Source organism: Bos mutus, chromosome X, assembly GCF_027580195.1.
Source record: "Bos mutus isolate GX-2022 chromosome X, NWIPB_WYAK_1.1, whole genome shotgun sequence".
Classification (NCBI taxonomy): domain Eukaryota; kingdom Metazoa; phylum Chordata; class Mammalia; order Artiodactyla; family Bovidae; genus Bos; species Bos mutus.
This window is the reverse complement of record NC_091646.1, coordinates 78,504,967-78,522,190: the sequence shown is the minus strand read 5'-3', so window position 1 is coordinate 78,522,190 and position 17,224 is coordinate 78,504,967. Positions and strand designations below refer to the sequence as shown.

Below are 17,224 nucleotides of genomic sequence, written 5' to 3'. Positions count from 1 at the left end.
TTTCCAATAAAAACCCAGGACTGATCTCCTGTATGATGGACTGGTTGGATCTCCTTGCAGTCCAAGGGACTCTCAAGAGTCTTCTCCAACACCACAGTACAAAAGCATCAATTCTTCAGTACTCAGCTTTCTTTATGGTCCAACTCTCACATCCATACATGACTACTGGAAAAACCATAGCCTTGACTAGATGGACCTTTGTTGACAAAGTAATGTCTCTGATTTTTAATATGCTGTCTAGGTTGATCATAACTTTCCTTCCAAGGAGTAAGTGTCTTTTAATTTCATGACTGCAATCACCATCTGTAGTGATTTTGTAGCCCCCAAAAATAAAGTCTGACACTCTTTCCACTGTTTCCCCATCTATTTGCCATGAAGTGATGGGACCAGATGCCATGATCTTAGTTTTCTGAATGTTGAGGTTTAAGCCAACTTTTTTACTCTCCTCTTTCTATGAGGTACATACACTTATTCCCATTTTACAGGTGAGGAAAATAAGGACCAGAGAGGTTAAATACTTTTCTAAAAGTCACATGACTAGTGAATGACAGAAGCACAATTCAAAGTTAAATTAGATACATCTGGCTCTAAAATCCATCAGCATATATTGCCTAGATTCGGCAAAGAAGGGAGCATGAAATGGGCTCCACTGTCTTACTGATCGTGATGCCTTCCTATAGAAGCTTCTGGAAGGCAGACATCTGTCTGATTCAAGCGTCTTGTCCCAAGACTTGGCATTGTAACAGTAAAAACAACAACAAAACTATAAGTGCTTAGTATTAAAGACATTGAATAAAATGTTGGACAGATGTATAAAGTGTGGAGATGGGTGTATGGGGGAATATGTGGGGCCCTCATTCCCCTTGACCCACACATATCAGACTCACATACAGACCTGTCATGTGCCCTCTTAGCTAACAGCAGTCATTAGGATCTGCCACTGTCTTCATTTCCAGGACTTTGAGAACTCAATGAAAATGTGGGAGTGCAAGCATGCTGAAATCCAAGCTGCCTCTCAACCCCAGCTGGATTCCCAGGAATTTCAAGATAGCCTCTCTGATGAGGAGTATGCCCAGATACAGCACTTAACTCGGCTTGCAGAAAACCTCATCAGCAGGTAAGTGGTCTGGCCCAGATACAGGCCTGGAAATCCCAAGAAGGGATGGGGAGAAGAAGCCAACTTGTGTCTATAGGCTACTGCAGAGCCTGACCTCAGAAAGGAGTCTTTCCCAGAGCTCTGAGGATTGAAAGGGACTCTAACAATCCAGACAGGAAGTAGTCTTTGTGGTCAGCTTGGACTTCTCCCATTAAGTCCAAAGATGAATTTTGATCTCTTCCTGCTGCCCCAGACCCAACAGGATTTAAAATGTTTATCCTTGGCCTTAAATATCAGGAAGGCCTTAGAGTTTCTGGAATCAGCTCCTTCCTCTATTCTAGCCTCCCACTCTTCCAAAGTACCTAGTATCTAATTCAGGTGAGATAAGGATGGACAAAGTGGGAATTCCCTGGCAGTCCAGTGGTTAGGACTTGGTGCTTTCACTGCCAGGACCCGGGGTTCCACCCCTGGTTGGGGAACTAAGATCCCCCAAAAAAGGATGGACAAAAGTGAATACCTATAGAAGAGTAGAAACATTTTCTGGCATAAGTGGCTACCTAGAAACGAGTAGAAATAATAGGAGGGAGTAAAGAATACAATTCAGGTACTCAGAGCTTTCATTTTTACTTTTAATCCTAACCCTCACAAGTACCTCAGACCAGAAGTCCTTCAGAACTCTAGACTCATTTATTTGTCCTTGCTTTATTACAGACTTACTGACCTGAGCAAGGTCCACCAGCATGTGTCTGTCCTCATGGATTCTGTGAATGCCAGTGCTAACACCCTAAACGATGTATTTTACAAACAAGAGAGTGGCAATGAGACAGCTGCAGCTTCCTGCACTCCCATTGAGGTAAGGGACGAAGGGGCAGATGAAGGAAAGGAGTAAACCAAATAGGAAAGGGAATAGAAGGGAAGGAAGAGGAACCAGAGGCTGGCTAGAAAGCCCGAGCAAATGACATGGCAGGAAACTGATGGATGGAGTAGAAAGAGAGGCAGATATTCCTTGACTTGTTACAGGTTCAGAGTGGCTACTGGGAGAATCCCATAGCAGACTTCATCAGCCTGAGAGCTATCTACCACACTGGTCTCAAGGAGAAATAGCCTGTGAATGGAGAGGAACTTGGCTTTGGCCCTTCCTCATCCTAGGTGGATCCCTGTATAACCTGTTAAGGCGATACTTGTCATTGAAACCTGAACTCCAGGCTGCCTTGGTTTTCCTCTTGAGGGAAAGGTCCAGATTAGGATGCTTGATGTTAAATGTGCCATCTCGTGACTTGACCCACTGGCAGAAGATTTTTAAGTGATGTTTTTTAAAAGTAACTTTATGCTAAGAAAAACCATACAAAAGGGCCACATACACGATCAGGATCTCCTAAAATATAGGCTACCTATTTATGGGGGGGCCAGATCTTCGTTGGAAGGGGCCTGGAGTTTCAAGAAGAGAGATGGTTAGGCCTAATTCCACATTCCTTGGAAAAGGCGGCTTTAGCTAGTGGCACGGAGAGGGCAATGGCACCCCACTCCAGTACTCTTGCCTGGAAAATCCCATAGATGGAGGACCCTAGTTGGCTGCAGTCCATGGGGTCGCTAAGAGTCGGACACAACTGAGCGACTTCACTTTCACTTTTCACTTTCATACATTGGAGAAGGAAATGGCAACCCACTCCAGTGTTCTTGCCTGGAGAATCCCAGGGATGGGGGAGCCTGGTGGGCTGCCGTCTATGGGGTCGCACAGAGTCAGACACGACTGAAGCAACTTAGCAGCAGCAGCAGCAGCAGCTAGTGGCAAGAAGTGGCCTTAAATTTATGTCCGATTTGCATATTTTGTGTTTCCCTATACCCAGAGCACTCAATCAGTGATGATAAATGCAAAGTTGCCCTTTGTCGCTACATAGGACACACCAGTACAGCTGCACTTATAGTTGATAGCTGGCATCAGTTTTGACTGGTTGGTGCCCATGCTGAACTATTAGTTGTGCTATATTGTGAATATTACTTTTTCACTTACAGCCACATCCTACTAGCCTGCCCCTACCTTCCCGCAGAAAAGCCAGTTGCATGCTTACTAACCAACAACTTCTCTCTCTTTGTCCTTTCCCTTCCTTTCTTTTCTTCTCCTCTCAGACTTTAACCAGAAATGATGCAGTAGATGTTACATTTAGTCTTAAAGGGCTCTACGATGACACCAAAGCTTTCCTGGATGAAAACTTGGTGAGTGGATGGGTTTGGAACAAGGGAGGGCAATGTATCCCATCTGAAGTTGCTCACAGTCTGCACTTGGTTCTAAGGCATTGGAAAACATGTAGGAGCATTTTGCCCAGGTTTTATCTGGCAGTCCCTGCTGAGTCATCCTCACCTAGAGTTATTATCGATCATGTCACTTCATAAATTATGCGAGTCCATAGGAACTATCATATCCTTGAAGAAAAATCTCCCCCTCTTCTTTGGCAAATGTTATTTAGGTCCATACGAGACCAAACAGAAGTAGGGTGTTCTCATTATACCCAATACAGCTTCAGTAGAAAAGGGTGAGCTCTTTTGAGCTGCTCTATGTCTCCCAAGTTTCCATAATACGTCTTTCACCATGTGGGAAGAGAGTAAGGAACAGTGGGGGAAATTGGCGGTCTCTGAGTTCAAATCTGCCAGTTACTAACTGTATTAATTTCCTAAGGATGCTGTAACAAACAGTGAAACCTGGGTGACTTTGGACAACAGAAAGTCATTGTTTCACTGATCTGTAGGCTAGCAGCCTGAAATCAAGGTGTCAGCAGGCTTATGTTCCCTCTGAAACCTGTAGGGAAATCCTTCCTTGCCTCTTCCTAGCTGCTGGTGATTTGTTGGCAGTGTTTGGAGCATTCCTTGGCTTGTAATACAGATGCACTGCTCCAATCCTCCATATTCACATGGTGCTCTCTTCTGTCTTCCCATGGCCATCTCCTTAAAGGACACCAGTCATACTGGATGAGGGCCAACCCTACACCAGGGTCCAGACCAGGCCAATGATCTCAGTAATTACATCTTCAGTGACCCTATTTCCCAATAGTTGAGGTACTGAAAGTTAGGATTTCAAGATATCTTTCTGGAGGGGACACAAATGAATCCATAACAGTATCTGTATGAGGTAACTTCACCTCTGTTTCCCAACCTACAAAACAGGGATTGTAATCTCTACCTCTCCAGGTTGTTGTGAGGATTAAACAAACTACTGTTTATTAAGTGCCTAGCTCTGCCTAGCAGCTTGACAGATGGTAGATTTTATCAGTGGTAGGGAAAATGGACTGAGGCTCAGTTTTTGAGCTACAAGAAGAGTTGCTATTTCTCATACTGCAAAGCCCATAGGCACACCTGGTGAGTGTGTGCTAATGAGTCAACTGAACATGACCACCCCACTTTGAGTTTCACTGCTAAGGCCCTGAGGAAGATGCTGTTCTTGCTTCTCATCTAATTAAGGTTTATTTGAAGAGGGGCCTCTGAGTTGATTTGGAAGAAGGGCATCCACTTCCCCCTTCCATTTGCACATCTAATTGGCACAGTGCACAGGTGGCAGAGTGGCAAAGACAATCAGGCCAGACTGTCCCAGCATCTGAGCCCCAGGCTAGAGTTTCAGCCTTTAGAGACAGCACCAGAAGTACCTTCTATATATAGGTAGAGCTCAATGGCCTTGCCAATTTGAGCAGCAGGAAATATGGGAGCCTGGCCTCTCATTGACACTCAGGCTTTCCTGAGGCTCATGGGCTCATGAAAATTGACTTATACCAGCCAACAACCCAAACTGAGCACATACCACACTTAATAAAGAACCTGGTAAGGACCCACACACACATACAAACATCCAAATGAGACCTGGGTGCAAATGGAAGCTAAGAAAGGCCATATCATGAAGGTGACATGGACATAAGGTTTATTTCATTTGAATGTTGTTATTTCTCCCTTTGAAGGAGGAGGACAATAAGGAGCTCAGTGTCGGGAGAGGGTTGTAGCCTTTTGATGAAGAAAATCCCACCCAGTAACTCCCACTTCCCTTATTCGGCAAACTGACTTAGTGATGTGTTCGAACAGGAACAAGAAGTGAGCAACAAAGCCCCCTGAGTCAGTTTGCACATTTATCTCAGAAAAGAGTCCTGGACAAGGTCTCTCTTGGAGCCAGAAGGACAAGAGAATATAGCACGAGATTCAGGCCCACCCACGTACTGTTTTTCAGAGCCTGATTCTCTAGGTACCAAATAGGAAGTTCTTAGGAAGCCATTTTACTCCTCTTCTATTATGATCAGGAATCATTTTCTAAGGCCCCAGCTCCTCATTTTACTCTGTGGCTGTGGGTTTGCCTACCAAATCCCTTTTGAGCATTGCTTGTAAGTATGCCCCCAAGGGCCCCTGCCCCTCTCCCCCTTACCCCAAGTGATGGCGTGTCTGCCTGTCACCGCCGATCCCCAGCCCACAAGTGCACACACGTGTCCTGTGCACCTGGGCTGCCCTGTACTGTCCTAACTCATTAGTTGTAAAGCAAAAGCAGATCATTTGTCAGCATGACTTGGTCACCCTCTCATATCCCATCCTGATTGGTCATAACCTCCAATCCCCACCCCCCTGCTCATTCACCTGCCACTCCTTTGTGACAGTTGGGAAGGTTCCACTAAAGGCTGGCTCATGCACAGCAAGAAGCCACATAAGTACCAAATTGAAAGTAGAGCACATGCCAGGGAGGAGAGATGAAGGCAAGTTAGGTGATCTGGAAAGGACATCAGGGCTGATGATATTGGCATGCATCTGTCCTCCCAGCTCACTAATGGAATATGAACGATCTCACCCATGTTGTTGGTCTGGAACTTGGGTCTTCTAAGTTGGAGATGGTTTTAGAAGAATCTATTTTAACTCTTCCATGGAGTATACAGAGTTCATCCTGTGGGTGCTGGGGGATACTAGGGAATGCTTAAGCTTTGTTTCTTGAACCTGTGAGACAAGCCAACTGAAACTATTTCTTATTTACTAAGAGTGAATAGCTAGGGGCTAAAAGCACAGCCTGGAGAGGCAGACCCTCTTTGCCAGGAAGGGAAATTTTGAGCCTGTCTCTCTGTAGCCCTCCCCCTTGCTTCACAAAGCAGCCTTTAAATTATGGTAACTGGGTAATAAAGATTCCCTCCCCCCCACCAACCCTAATATCTAGCCACCCGACATACCCTTTCTGGGATAGTATGGTATAGAGGGTAGGCTATAGAGTTAAATGGATCTGGTTTCTATCTAGTCATGCGATCTTGAGCACTAAACTTTGAGTTCATTTTTCTACCTATAAAATGAAAACAGTAGTACATCATAAAGTATTATCAAGCTACTGAGAAGATGGAATGAAATCATGTATGCATAGTGCCTAGCATATAGTATGTGCTCAAAAATTGGTAGCTATTATTATGAGGACATTTAGATGTCTCCAGAGACTTGAGGATCAAGGGTAGGACCTTTATCCTGGACCCTAAGCTGTTGGGGTACAACTCAGTGTTAACTTATACTGGTCAAAGGACCTCTCTACTTTCAAACTGTGAGTGTGCCAAGCTCCAAAGAAAACATCACTATCTGATTTTTTTTCCTGAATCTCCCTTTTGAGAAGGTAAAGAGCTGGCTGACTATACTTTCCAGTGAACCTAAGGACCAAAGGAGATATAGGTTGGCAACCTGTGGTCTAATGGCCACTAGGCAGGGACTGGGAGTTGGGGAGAAGGCAAGAGTCTATGACGTATTGGCGTTGGATACTCACTCTTTTTCCTGTTTTCACCAGCTGAGAAATGCTGAATATGAGGCCGCACTGAAAATTTCCCTGGATGCCATGAGTAAGGAGTTTGAAAAGCTATCCAAGATTGACTGGATGAATTCAATCCTTTTTCCGGAGGTATGTGACCTGTGGATTGGGAAATAAAGGGAAAGAGGGGTTCTTCCTGAGGGCTTTGCCTTCCAGTGTAAGCCAGGACACAATGACTGATATAGCAGATGGAGACCAGTAGTGGCTTTCAGCCTGAGCTTAATGGAGCCTCCTCCTTGCATCTCCTCGCCATTGAAGTAGACAGGACAAGGCAGAAAGCACATTGAAAAACTAGATGACCATGGGAACATAACCAGAAAGAAGAACCACTCTGTAGAGAAGATTGGAAAAGAATAAGCAAGACTGGTCTTTTTCTGTGCTTTTCTCCTGGCCACAATTCCCCTCCCCTGCTTAGTACCTGCTGCCAGGACTGAATTTCATCTGGTACATACCATTAGGGCCAGTACCAGTTGTTTACAGCCAACATTTGTTCTAAATGGTTGGTACCCAGGCCATACTCGTGGTTACATCTACCAAGTATCACCTCTCCCTTGCTGCTTTCTGTCCCTCCCACTCTTGGAGGAAAGCAGGCTTTCTCAGTGCCTTCCCCTAGCAGATGTGTGGCTTAAAAGAAAATCAAGCATGGCAGCAGTGGCTACAGTATAGCTCTGGGGATGCTGTCATTTTTTTACAATTCTGAGTGCTTTCCCGAGATAGAAAAATAGTGCGTTTCATAAATCAAATGACTGAAAGATGTCTACCTATCACCAAGTAAGTTACTCCCATTATGGTCTGACAGGGTTTTTCTTTAAACTTCTCTACCATGGAATTGCTCATTTCAACACTGTGTAGGAATCCTTATTTATTTTACTCATTATACCTGTTTTCTGACTTTATACACCAGTTATATGAATGTGAGCAAGCCATACAAGGATTTGGACTAGTGCAGCAATTAGGCTCGGAGAAGGCAATGGCACCCCACTCCAGTACTCTTGCCTGGAAAATCCCATGGATGGAGGAGCCTGGTAGGCTGTAGTCCATGGGGTCACTAAGAGTCGGACACGACTGAGCGACTTCACTTTCACTTTTTACTTTCATGCATTGGAGAAGGAAATGGCAACCCACTCCAGTGTTCTTGCCTGGAGAATCCCAGGGACGGGGGAGCCTGGTGGGCTCCCGTCTATGGAGTCACACAGAGTCGAACACGACTGAAGCGACTTAGCAGCAGCAGCAGCAATTAGGCTACCATTTAAGAGAAAAAGCCATAGGCAAATTCAGATCTTAAATAGTTTAATAACTTTATCATATGCCTTTGCTGCTCTTGACCAGCAGCCCTCTGGGAAAGGAAAACATGCTGTTATGCAGATAAGGAAGCAAAATCTTGTAGCACTTTCTTCTTCAGTTCAACTATCTAGCACCAAGCCCCTGGCCTAGACAGACAGACTGGATGTTGAGAGAACTAAGACAAACAGTCCATGCTCTGAGGTCTCAATATTCGAGTTTGCCTTTCCTGGGCATAATCTCTTTTTGGACTTCAGTATTTCCATAAAGATGAAGAAATGAGGCTCTAAAGAAGGGCAGAGTAGATTGAAAGAAAGGCACCTGACACACACCTTGCTTGCCTTAATGCCACAGAAGGTGCAGATCCACTTTGATGAGGAAAAGCAGGAGGAGAGTCAGTCATTCATTGGGCTTTCCAGAGTTTTGGTTGAGAGGGAAGGTCCTGTGCCCTTACCTTAGGTTTCTTCTGAAAGGCAATTCAGAAGAGCAGTTATACATATGAGAGCATTTATTTAGGGGCTAGGGGTTTCCCTGGTGGCTCAGTGGTAAAGAATCCGACTGCAGTTCAGGAAACCCGGGTTCTATCCCTGGGTCAGGAAGATCCTCTGGAGAAGGGAATGGCTACCCACTCCAGTATTTCTTGCCTGGAAAATTTCATGGACAGAGGAACCCGGTAGGGCAATAGTCCATGGGGGTCACAAAGAGTTGGACATGACTGAGCGACTGACTACACCCACATTAAAGCGTTTAGCAAAGCATCTGGCACAGAGTAGGATCTTGGTAAAGACCAGATGCCTTCTCAGGTATGGTACTAGTGAGTAGGGATGTCTCCCACACCTGAATAGATATCAGATTGGCCAGCTTCCTGCAGCCATCCTTGTTCACCATCTCTCCAAGCCTCTAAGAATTGTTTCTATTAGGCAACTAACATTTTGACCTTCCTTTTGTCGTGCTTTGCTAGGAAAAATCCTCAGACACTGACAGCAAAAGCTTCAGACTGAAAGTTAAGTTCCCCAAATTGGGAAAAAGGAAGTCAGAAGAGGAATACAAGTCTCAATCAGGCCAAGGCATCCAGGGATTTATGGGTAAGTTTCCCCCACAGGCATCAAGGTCATGAAGACCTCCCAGCAGCCTAGGTCCCTCCCTCCCAAAGACCTGAAGCTCACATTAGAAATGTGTGCAGGTACGGTGGTAATGGAGGAGGCAGCCAGCTGGGAGCCAACTTTAGGTGATGCCAAGAAGTCTCTTGGATAAGGTATGAGTTAGAAAGTGATATGGAGGGACTTCCCTGACGGTCCAGTGGTTAGGACTCCATACTTCCACTGCGGGGGGCACAGGCTTGATCTCTGGTTGGGGAACTAAGATCCCACATGTTGTGCAGTGTGACCAAAAAAAAAAAGAAAGACCCTTAAGAAAAAAAAGCAAGTGGTTATGGATACTAACAAGGAGAGAGCCTGAGTGGCAACCTTACGGTGCAGTCTCTGTGATGTAAACAGCTGCAGAGGAAAAAATGAGAATAAGCAGTTAACTTTCCACTTGATTCATTCCTTTCTTTGTTGATAAAGTATTGCAAAATAGTCATATTTAGATCTCTTTCCCAGTCAAATACAACTACAAGCTTCTGGTCCTACTCCAGAAAGCAGTATTATTTGACATGGGTTGGGGGTGTTGGTATGGGCACCTACAGTGTCAGGAACAGTTTTCATGACCTATCTAAACACTCCTATTCTGTATCTGTTATAGTCGGTCCCTGGAAATGCAAACTTTGTTTCATTATTTGAATTTTGGTTCCACCTCTTCTTCAGAATACAGGCTTCCCAGGTGGCACAGTGATAAAGAAAACACCTGCCAATGCAGGAGACACAAGAGACATGGGTTTGGTCCCTAGGTTGGGAAGATCCCCTGGAGGAGGTCATGGCAACCCACTCAAGTATTCTTGCCTGGGAAATAAGAGGAGCCTGGCGGGCTGCAGTCCATAGGGTTGCAAAGAGTCAGACATGACTGAAGCGACTGAGCACTTCTTCAGAATTGGACTTAAATGTTCTTGATATGTCAGTGGAACTCAAAAGAATGTTCCCTTAGAGTTGTCAGTTATGCCAATTCTGATGTCAGTGGTCTCTCCTAAATTCTGAGCCTAGATGACCTGGAAGCTTGAGAGAGATAACAATGGTGGACATAGGGGGAAAAGGATGGAGGGTGGTAGTTTTTTGTTTTTTGAGAGACTAAGACTTGCACAGATGCCAAGAGAGAATTTCCTGGATCAAGTTATGTTTGGTCCAGCTATGTTGAGTCCCAAAGAATCTGCCAGCTAGGAGACCCATGGTGCTTGAGAGTCTTTCTGAATACTCAGAAGGGGTCAATAGCCGTTTCATGGATTATCAGGTTCTAAGAACTCATCCCATCTGTGTTTAGCTCGCATGGTATTAGCTGGTTTTCTAAGATGGCTCAGAGATGGTTGATACAATATGAACAAATGAGTGTCTCCTAAAAGACTGTTTGCTCTCTTTAGGGTCCCTACATTTAGGCTGGCAATGTGCTAACCTCTTTGTTTCTATATTTGCTTTTTTTCTCTAAAGGAAATTTGTGGCATCACAGACATCATGAAGACGAAGCAAAATCTGATGATTCTCCAACACCATCAGGATCTCAACTATAATCCTGGAAAGATGGAAGAACTCACAACATTTAGGATTCTACTGAAAACTCTCGAAACCTCAATACAGGCTAGACTAAATTATTTCAGAACAAACATGAGCACCACCAAGAAAGATCCTCCAATTCTTTACACTAATACATTTTTGTCTGGACTCAATCAGGTCTCCTTAGAGGTTTACATTTTCTCATTGGCCAAAGATTCTTGTTCCGAGTTGTCTTGTTCAGTTCTTTTCGTGCATCTTGAGCAACTACAATATTTAATTGAGATATGCTTTTTGTGAATGGCCTGGGATCTGCAAAGGATTCAAGGGAGTTCACTTTTTCAGGGAGTTGGGGAATGTTTTTCTCTGACTGGCAGAAAAACTGCTGATGCTAGGAAATGAATGAAAGAAATACTCTCAGGGAGGTGAGGAGAGGGGTCAGGAAAGCCAGGTGTGGTGGTGTTTCTCCCCCAATCCCTGCCAATTGCAACTTGTAACTTCAGGAGGTCTCTACTAGTTGACTTATTAACATGAGAACTAGGTCATGGGGGCTTGTGCAGTTGCCTGTTACAATGACCATGTGAGATCTTTTCCTGTGGTGACTGCTCTCTCTGCAAAACCTTTCTGTTTTTCCATGTGCGCATGTATATCTTTGCACATGTCCAGGTGGTGCTCTGGTGGCTGGGTGGGCCACCCATTGGTTGGAACTCACCCCTATGGCAACCATACAGGCTCCCCTCCTACTGCCTTCATCCTAGCCTGCATGCCTCCATGGAGTGTTTTGCTGCATTCTTGCTGGATTTTTTAACTAAATGTTTTGCTACTGTGCTGCAGTATAGTTATGTATAGAGACATATAAAGATGTATATATATAAATATATATATATATATTTTTAAGAACTGAAAATACAACTCGACCTCTAAATGACCCTATAATTTATTGTGCTAACCCAGGAATCCCTCCCCACCCCCACTACCCTACACACACATATGCCTCTACCAACTGCCCTAGTTCTTGGTGGAGCTTCTAAACTATTGGTGCATTTTCAGCGTCTCAGAAGTGGCTGGGATCTACCTATGGCCCAGCTGATTCCGACGCCCCCTTAAAATTCTGAGCCAGGCCACAGAAAGGGGAACAAAAACATCAATGCCCTAGAGAAGGGGGCTAAGCTGGCATGCTGCCTTTTTTGCTCTATCTGTCCTGGACTCTACATCAGCAACTGCCCCAACCTTTGCTGTCCCCTCACCCAATAAACAGTATATGGAGCAACGAGGCCTTGAGCTCTCTGACTTAGATGTCTGAGCAAAGGACTGCCTGACAATCAAGCCACAGCCTAGGCCCTTCCCCACAAGCTCCATCTTGGTCTGCTGTTGGTTAAGTCCCCAAATCATCTTTGAATCTCCCTTCTTGCTCCTTTCCCTTGAGTACCAGAGGGAAATTCAAAGTGATCAGAGAAAACAAGGGCCTGGGAAAATGGAGGCTAAAAGCTTCTGCTTCTCCCATGGTTCTTCTTCCAAATTTCTCAAGAAAACAAACCAGGCCAAAATTGCTCCAAATCCCAATTGGCATTTTTTTGAATTCCTGTGCCCAATCAGGCAAATCTAATCAAACTCCAGTATTTCCCCAGTGATTTCCTCTAGTCTGCCTTGTATCCCCACCCACCTTCAATTTATACCTTTAGGTAAATGTCCCTTCCCATTTACAACAGAAAGCCAGGAAACTGGCCTCTCCCCACTTCTCAGACAAACTTAGCGTGCTCAGTTACCTGACTCAGTCCACTGGCTGGTTCATCGAGGTGCACAATCCAACTCTAAGCACTGGTTCTCAACTCTGGAATTCCACCAGCCTAGCCCACTTAAACCAGCCACCTGTGTTCCACCTCTACAGGGGTGAGGAGAAACATACTAACAAGGGGATAGTCCCCAGATGTCTGATTGCTGTGCCAAACAAACAAAAAAGTCTTAGCTCTACAACTAGTTAAGAAAGTTAATGGAAAAATATTGAGAGAAAACATTTAAAACTTATTTAAGCATCAGAATATGTTAACTTACTGTATGTATTTAAGTGGGGAATGTGCTGTTGCTGTGTCTTTGGCTTTCTCTGCATTACTCTTCCCAGGAGGAGGTATTCGATCAAATCAGTAAGGCCACAGTTGTTGCAGCCCAACTTGACTCCTCCGTGGCTGCACACATTAACAGCTGCACACATGCTCACTCACAGAGTTGGGAACCAAGTTGCATTTTTTTCTCAGAAGATCCAAATGAGCAAATTTAAGGAAACAAAAGAAAGTCCTGGGAGAGGGTAGCTTTTACTTGCAGTGCCTAAGCAGGGCTGTGTCTTGTAGTTATTTTTTAATCACCGGTGACAGTAAACTGTAATAGTACTCCATCTCTTGTGCTTACTTTGCTGACTTACTACATGCCTTTGTATGTTGTAATGCTACTCTTGCTCTGTTGTATCGTCTGGATTCTGTTTCATTCACCCTGTCCTCCCAACCTGATTCAGAGTGATATTGAATAAAACCACTAGGATTGGAAGCTGGAGTCAACTCCTGGAGCAGAATTGATAGGCCATGAGACCTAGGAGCAGATGTGGCTAGCTAAATCACTTGGTTACCTCCTACACTGCTTAGTTACCAGTTGCTTTCCAAAAAAGGGAGACAGCTTTGTTGAGCACTTGCTCATACTAGCTTGAAAGTGGTTATCTCTTTTTCAAGAGAGTTGGCTCAGCCTCTGGAAGTATAAGCTCCTTTCAGGACTTCATGGTTAACTTCTTGCAGTAATATAGTTGTTCAGGTGGTGGGACCAGACACCAAATATCCATCTCAATTCTGTTCAAAGTTGCCATCAAGAGCCAAAGTTCTGGGATTTGATTGCATCTTTCTGGCACTTTCTGAGGGACTGATTGAGTGGGCAATTCCTAGTCAGGAGAACTAGTGGGGAAGCAGAATGCCAGTAGATTTGGACTGCCATTAACTGCTTTTGGTGTCAACAATATAGGAGGTCCGCAGCTATCAGTCCCTTCACCAAAAAGACGCCTGTGTTGTGTCCAAAGGAACAAGGGAAGAATGAGGAAGACATTTTCAACTTAATAACTTAGGTTAAAGGTTGAGCAGAAGCAATAGTTGGGGTCAACGTCATCTTCCCTTGGGACATGAGTAGAAGAATTTTTGTTTCATAAGACGTAGAAAATAATACCAAGGCAACCAAACTCATTAGCACCATTCCATCCTTGTAAAGGACCTTGATTGGTTTTATGGTTTGTGGAACTGCATCTGTCTATTCGTCTAATCTTTAATCTACATTGTATTCTATTTGTTGTTTTGATTCCTCAGAGGCCCCTGCAAATAAGCAGCAGGGCCAGGGGCTTGTTGGGGGGAGGAAACTGGGGTAGTTATGGGGTAACGCAAAAAAGCAGAAAGTAAAGGTCTACAAAGTGTGCCTATTCCTCCTCCCCACAAAATGGAACACCAGTCTTCAAAGTTAATAAAGTTTTGCTTCTTAAAGTATTTTAATAAATGGATAAACATAATTAACACCAATATCTCATCATTTACCTCAGGATGCGAGGAGTTGAATGGTGGTGGAAATGGGGAGTGGGCTGGGGTGGTCATCCAAGCTCTAAACAAGCCACATGCATGTAGAAAATGGCATGTGGCGGTGGGGTGGGATGGGGACAGAAGCAGCACAAACCAAGATTCTCCATCAGGGTGATCATAACACTAAAAGGGCTGCCACAAAAAGTTCTAAAACCTAAAACAACTCACGACAAACTTGTGGGGAAATATACCTGCTACTATACTTCTTCTTTGGAAGGAATGATGCTAAAGCTGAAACTCCAGTACTTCGGCCACCTCATGCGAAGAGTTGACTCATTAGAAAAGACTCTGATGCTGGGAGGGATTGGGGGCAGGAGGAGAAGGGGACGACAGAGGATGAGATGGCTGGATGGCATCACTGACTCGATGGATATGAGTCTGAGTGAACTCCGGGAGTTGGTGATGGACAGGGAGGCCTGGTGTGCTGTGGTTCACGGGGTCGCAAAGAGCATGACTGAGCAACTGAACTGAACTGAACTAATACTTCTTCTAAAAGCCAATTCTCTGCAGAATCTAGATTCCAATGAAATGAGTCAGGTTACAGGGGAGGTGAAGTGAGTAGAGGAGTACAGCCCAGATTGCTAACTAAATGCATAAATGCAAAAAGTAACTAGAAAAACTCTTGACAATACAATGTGCTCCCCTCAACTGACCACACATCACATACTCCTCTCCCTTCCAGAAGGGTTGAAGTGGGAAGGATTGTTCTTGTCAGATGCAAAGTTGACTAGGCCTGGGATCAAAAGTGGTTCAGTTTCTGCCCAACAGTGACTCTGGGGGAATCAGTTATTAGTCACATTTAATAGAGTCAACTGAGGCTGTACTAGACCAGGATTCCACAAAATGCTATACCAGCATTTCTCACCAGGTAAGGATGGATATTCTAAATCCTCAACTTTCCAGTACTACTATCTCTTATGTGCCGCTGTGCTTAGTCACTCAGTCGTGTCTGACTCTCTGCAACCCCATGGACTGTAGCCTGCCAGGTTCCTCTGTCCATGGGGATTCTCCAGGCAAGAATAATGGGGTGGGTTGCCATGCCTTCCTCCAGGGGATCTTTCCAAACCAGGGATTGAACCCAGGTCTTCCGCATTGCAGACAGATTCTTTACCATCTGAGCCAAAAAAAACTGTCTCTTACTTAGAGACAAAACAGTTGTGACCTTCAGGACCACACATCAGTCTCTCCATAAAAATGATATTCTTATGCTTTATGAGGGAAACAGCCCTGTTGCTGAGGAGCTACCCCAGGGTGGGCCCTGTAATTCATGCTAAGAAGTTTACACTACATCTTATAAACCTAGTAAAGTACCATCAGAATTTAATTTTGTCTGTTTTTTAAATTATCACACAATACAATTGCTTTTTTATCTTTTGGTATATACTCTGGTGAATTTTAACACATGTGGATATTCATGTAACCACCACCAGTATCAGGATACAGAAATTTCCACTACCCCATAAATCTCCTTTGTATAATTCCATTAAATTAATTAACTTAGGGTGTGCTGGGTCTTCATCACTGCACATAGGCTTCCCCTAGTTGTGGTGAGCAGGTCTACCCTCCAGTCGCAGTACAAGGGCTTCTCATCACAGTGGCTTCTCTTGTTGCTGAGCATAGGCTGTAGGGTGTGTGGGCTTCAGTGGTTGCCGTGTGTAGGCTCAGTAGTTGCGGCACACAGGCTCAGTCGCCTCATAGCCTGTGGAATCTTACTGGACCACAGATAGAATCTGTGTCCCCTGCATTGGCAGGCAGATTCTTTACTGCACCACCAGGGAAGTCCTGTATAATTCCTTTAACGTAACTTAACCTCACCTCCAACCACTTATCTATTTGCCATCCTTACAGTTGAGTCCATTCAAGAATGGCACAGAATATGTAACTGTTTGAGACAAGCTTCTTTAACTCAGCATAATGCCTTTCAGACTCTTTCAAGTTGTTATATGATCAACAGTTTGTTCCTTTTATTGTTGAATAGCATTCCATTATATTGATCTACTACTTTGTTTATCCATCTAGTCACTGAAGGACCTTTAGTTTGTTTCCAGTTTTAGACAATTATTAATAAAGCTGTTATAAACATTCATATCCAGGTTATTGTATCCACTTCTCTAGGATAAATACCCAGGAGTGTGACTGATGGATTGTATGATAAATGCATGTTTAACCTGATCAGAAACTTCCAAACTATTTTCCAGAATGGCTGTACCATTTTGCATACAAAAAAGAAATGCTTGAAAGTTTCACTTCCTACACATTCTCACTAGCTCTTGATATTCAGTAATTTTTATTTTAGCCATTCTAACAGGTGTTCAGTGGCACCTCATCATAGCATTTCCCTAATAGCTAATGATGTTGAATATCTTTTCATGTGCTTATTGGTCATATTTAAATTTTCTTTGGTGAAATATTTGCTAAAATTATTTTCCCTCTTTATAACTGCGCTTTTCATTTACTCATTACTGAATTTTCAGAATTCTTTATATATCCTGGATCCAAGTTCTTTTTCAGATACATGATTTCCAAATATCTCCTGCCAGTCCATAGTTTGTCTTTTCATCCTCTCAACAATATCTTTCAGAGGAAAACTTTTACATTTTTATAAAAAGAATAATTCATCATTTTTTTCTTCTATGGACAGTACTTTATTGTCATATCTAAAAAACCAACTCAATGGTTTTTAACCAGGGGTTACTTTGTCCCCAGGGACACTGGGCAATGTCTGGATACCTTTTTGGCTGTCATGAATTGGGGGGCATGGTGTTACTGGTTTCTCGTGGGTAAAGGCTGGAGATGGTGCTAAATATCCCACGTGCAT

General features: G+C 44.0%; 1 protein-coding gene across 1 annotated transcript in view; it reads left to right on the top strand.

The window, feature by feature from the left end:
* Positions 1 to 14,319, top strand: part of DGKK (diacylglycerol kinase kappa) — a 175,701-nt gene extending 161,382 nt beyond the window's left edge. The window contains exons 23-28 of the mRNA XM_070365432.1: positions 957 to 1,117; positions 1,808 to 1,949; positions 3,224 to 3,310; positions 6,870 to 6,980; positions 9,133 to 9,256; positions 10,748 to 14,319. Of these exons, the coding sequence (XP_070221533.1) occupies positions 957 to 1,117; positions 1,808 to 1,949; positions 3,224 to 3,310; positions 6,870 to 6,980; positions 9,133 to 9,256; positions 10,748 to 10,827 (705 nt within the window). The 3' untranslated portion in view covers positions 10,828 to 14,319. The remainder of the gene's footprint in view (positions 1 to 956; positions 1,118 to 1,807; positions 1,950 to 3,223; positions 3,311 to 6,869; positions 6,981 to 9,132; positions 9,257 to 10,747) is intronic.
* Positions 14,320 to 17,224: the final 2,905 nt, after the last annotated feature.